General features: G+C 63.3%; 1 protein-coding gene across 2 annotated transcripts in view; it reads left to right on the top strand.

Annotated features, from left to right (window-relative positions):
• The window catches only part of BCAR1 (breast cancer anti-estrogen resistance 1), a 36,068-nt gene that overhangs the window by 27,557 nt on the left and 4,289 nt on the right, over positions 1-4,222 (top strand). For both annotated transcript variants that reach the window (XM_012641554.1, XM_012641553.1), the window contains exons 3-6: positions 669-830; positions 1,027-1,143; positions 1,898-2,995; positions 3,694-3,783. In XM_012641554.1, coding sequence (XP_012497008.1) covers positions 669-830; positions 1,027-1,143; positions 1,898-2,995; positions 3,694-3,783 — 1,467 coding nt within the window. The remainder of the gene's footprint in view (positions 1-668; positions 831-1,026; positions 1,144-1,897; positions 2,996-3,693; positions 3,784-4,222) is intronic.

Here is a 4,222-nt window from a genome sequence, read left to right as displayed (position 1 = left end):
CGAGCTGGCCCTGAGGTCTGCGAGTGCTTGGTTCTGCTGTCCTCAGGACGTCCCCCAGACGGGCTACTGGGGGACAGGGGAGGGTGCTTGCTGCTCTGCTGGGTCCCCGCCTCCTTGGAGGCCTCAGGCTTGACTCCTCGATAGCGCCTTCAGGCCACCTCCTCTGGGCCCAGCCTGGGAGCTGCACCTGTCCCCAGAGCTGGGAGGCAGCTGCTGGGTCCTGTGGTCAGGACAGGCCTTTCTGAGGAGGGTGCGGCTGGGAGGTGATGACAGGCCGTGGTTTCTCACCCTGGGGTGCCAGGCACCCCAGTGAAGACTGGCCCTTGCTCACTGGCGGAGTCGTCCAAAATCAGGGCCTCCTCCCCTCCTGGTCCGCTCACATGCACCCTCCTCTGGAACCTTCTGGGTCATCCAGCTATGGAAACTTTCTGTTTCCTGGCCCAGAACCAGACTGCTCTAAAAACTAGGGGTCTTATTGTACCCCAAGTGCTGTATTTCACTGAAAAAAGATCAAAGGATACAAAGGGGATGATACCCAGTGCCTTCGTGGGCCTCGCCCGTGCACAGGGCAGGTGGCCTCCAGGGTGAGCGGAGTCACCCCAGGGGCCTGTGGTGGATCCTGAGGGCTGGCTTGGGGGCCAGGGCTGAAGTTGGTCGTCTGCCCCCAGGTGGTGGTGCCCACCCGAGTAGGGCAGGGCTACGTCTACGAGGCCTCCCAGCCGGAGCAGGATGAGTATGACATCCCACGCCACCTGCTGGCCCCGGGACCCCAGGACATCTACGATGTGCCCCCTGTTCGGGGGCTACTTCCCAACCAGTATGGCCAGGAGGTAGGTGTTCGGGGGTAAGGGCAGGACGGGAGTCTGTGCCTCTGCTTGGCCCTTGCTCAGGGAGCTGTATCTTCTCCGCCTGAGCCACCTGGTGTCCACAACCCTGGTCCTGGGGCAGGTGCTGCAGCGTTCCCACCATCCCCGTTCCACCCGGATGGCCCTGGCACCTGTCACATTGCACCCTCTCTGCCTCTAGGTGTATGACACACCCCCCATGGCTGTCAAGGGTCCCAATGGCCGAGACCCATTGCTGGACGTGTACGACGTGCCCCCCAGCGTGGAAAAGGGCCTGCCACCATCCAGCCACCACGCGGTGAGCAGGCGGCAAATGTGGGGGCCTTCGAGGCTGAGGCCTTACCCCTGTGGGTGGTTGTGGGTGACTGGTGTGCGCACAGGGCTGGGGGCAGGAGGAGACTGGCCCCCGGCCCCACTCTGACCCGTGTGTATATGTGTGTCTAGGCCTCATGTGCTTCACCTGTGGGCTGGCCTGTCCTGGGGCCTTCTCAGCAGGTTCTTAGAGGTACCAACAGGGTGGCCACAGGGTCTGTCTTCTAAACCAGGATACTTCTGAGAGTGAAAGGGGCCCTAATAGTTTCATGGGAACATCAGGCACAAACCAGGACTGTCCTGGGGAAACCAGCGTGTGGCCACCCCGCGTACAACACACAGCTCAGCCCCGCGCCTGCTACAGAGTAGAAAGTTCACACGTGACGATGACAGTGGTGGCGGTGGTGGTGGTGATGATGGTGACAATGACAGTGGTCTTGGTGGTGGCGGTGGCAGTAGGATAGCTAACCTTTCACTGGGTGTCTGCGCTCACACAGTTATGTGCAGTAACACACGTGGGACCCTGCGAGGTCCTCCCTATCGTAGCTGAGTAGACAGGCACAGAGAGGCAGAGTCACCTGGCTCCTGAGCTGGGCTCTTCACCATAACCATGACGAATGTGTCCCAGGCTCTGTGTGTGTGTGTGTGTGTGTGTGTGTGTGTGTGTGTGGGTGGCTGGGTTCCGCCCTAGGGTGGGCAAGGCAGATGACAGACAGCCCTGACTGCCCCCTGGCCCCCAGGTGTACGATGTTCCGCCCTCGGTGAGCAAGGACGTCCCCGACGGCCCGCTGCTGCGTGAGGAGACCTATGACGTGCCCCCCGCCTTCGCCAAGGCCAAGCCCTTTGACCCAGCCCGCCACCCGCTGGTCCTTGCTGCGCCCCCTCCAGATTCCCCGCCAGCCGAGGACGTGTATGACGTCCCACCCCCTGCTCCCGACCTCTACGACGTGCCCCCTGGCTTGCGGCGGCCCGGCCCCGGGACCCTGTACGACGTGCCCCGTGAACGGGCGCTTCCTCCTGAGGTAGCCGACGGCGGCGTGGCTGACGATGGCGTGTACTCAGTGCCACCCCCAGCTGAGCGCGAGCCCCAAGCCGATGCCAAGCGCCTGTCGGCTTCAAGCACTGGCAGCACACGAAGCAGCCAGTCTGTGTCCTCCCTGGAGGTGGCAGGGCCGGGCCGGGAGCCCTTGGAGCTGGAGGTCGCTGTGGAGACCCTGGCGCGGCTACAGCAGAGTGTGAGCACGACTGTAGCCCACCTCCTGGACCTGGCAGGCAGTGCTGGTGGGGCCGGGGGCTGGCGCAGCACCCCCGAGCTGCAGGAGCCACCGGTGCAGGACCTGCGGGCCGCTGTGGCTGCTGTCCAGGGCGCTGTCTACGAGCTGCTGGAGTTTGCCCGCAGTGCTGTGGGCAACGCCGCCCACACATCTGACCGTGCTCTGCATGCCAAGCTTAGCAGGCAGCTGCAGAAGATGGAGGACGTGTACCAGACACTGGTGGCACACGGTCAGGCCCTTGACAGTGGCCGGGGAGGCCCAGGAGCCACCCCTGAAGACCTGGACCGCCTGGTGGCCTGCTCGCGGGCCGTGCCCGAGGACGCCAAGCAGCTGGCCTCCTTCTTGCACGGCAATGCCTCACTGCTCTTCAGACGGACCAAGGCCCCTGCCCCAGGGCCCGAGGGGGGTGGCCCCCTGCACCCCAACCCCACTGACAAGGCCAGCAGCATCCAGTCACGGCCCCTGCCCTCACCACCCAAGTTCACCTCCCAGGACTCGCCGGATGGGCAGTACGAGAACAGCGAGGGGGGCTGGATGGAGGATTATGACTACGTCCACCTGCAGGTGGGTGCGCCCCCATCCTCCTGCCCGCCCCCTCACACACAGGGCCGGCCACTGATAAGTCCCTGCGCCCTCCTCTCACCTGGGCCTTCCAGGCCAGATGGCCTGGGAAGCCCATTCCTCAGTCCACATCGGCCCAGTGTGGCCGTGTCATTGGATTCTGTGGTACCAACCAGGAGTGGCTCCTGAGCACCTCCGGGTCTGGACAGCTTTGGTGACCGTGGCAGAGGTGGCTTTGTTGTGTTTGGGGAGACAGATTCTGAAAGAATACAATACAAAGATTCCTTGAGGTGTGGGGGACATAGAGCAAGGAGATGGAAAGGTGGCTGGGGCTGGTCTGGAGGCCGAGACCCTTGAGCAGAGGCCTGGGTGCCCATAGGTGGACGTCCTGGTGCAGAGTGTTCCAGGCTGGGCGTGGTGGGCCAGGGACCAGGTGCTGGGCCTTGTAGGCTGACGGAAGGGGCTTGGAGTTAATTCCTGTGGGGAACCTGGGAACCAGGCAGGGAGGGTGGCCACGCCCCAGAGACTATCCCTCCTCCCTTGGAGCCTGCCCTGTGCCCAGCCCCTTCCTGGGCCAGGCCTCTGCTACCCTGGTGCGTGCAGCGCCACCTGGTGGCCACTGGGCCTTTGCTGCACCCCAGGGGCCGGCTGGTGCTGTTGGCTCAGCAGAGAGAATGGACCCATCCCTTTCTCCCCTGCAGGGGAAGGAAGAGTTTGAGAAGACGCAGAAGGAGCTGCTAGAAAAGGGCAACATCGTGCGGCAGGCGAAGAGCCAGCTGGAGCTGCAGCAGGTGAGGCCCCAGTGATGCGCAGATCCCTGGCACCTGCCCCGTGGGGTGAGACCCTCGGGTTCCCCAGCTTTTCCCAGCACGGTGGTCTCATCCGTAGGCAAGGGCCCCCTGAGCGCTCAGGGCTGGGCCTGGCGCTGGCCTCTCGTCAGTCCTGTCGCATCGTAGCATGTGGCCATCTCTGTGTGTAGGTTATTGCCAGGGTGCAGGTGGGAGGCAGAGAGGACAGACAGGTGGACACAGCAGGAGCAAACTGCACAGCCTGGGTGGGCTCGCAGCTGGGCTGTCTGTCACCCCACTACCTCTCTTGGGGCTTCTCCCCGCCTGTCCAGACAGTGCTCTGTGAACATTGCACCCTGCTTCCATCTCCGGCATGTCTCCATGATATTATACATTCTTCAGAAATTTCTTTTTGTTTTGAGATAGGGTCTCATTCCATCAC

The sequence above is a fragment of the Propithecus coquereli genome, unplaced genomic scaffold, assembly GCF_000956105.1.
Source record: "Propithecus coquereli isolate 6110/MARCELLA unplaced genomic scaffold, Pcoq_1.0 Scaffold165, whole genome shotgun sequence".
NCBI classification, from domain to species: Eukaryota; Metazoa; Chordata; class Mammalia; order Primates; family Indriidae; genus Propithecus; species Propithecus coquereli.
The sequence above is the reverse complement of the archived record's forward strand: the minus strand, read 5'-3'. Positions and strand labels throughout refer to the sequence as shown.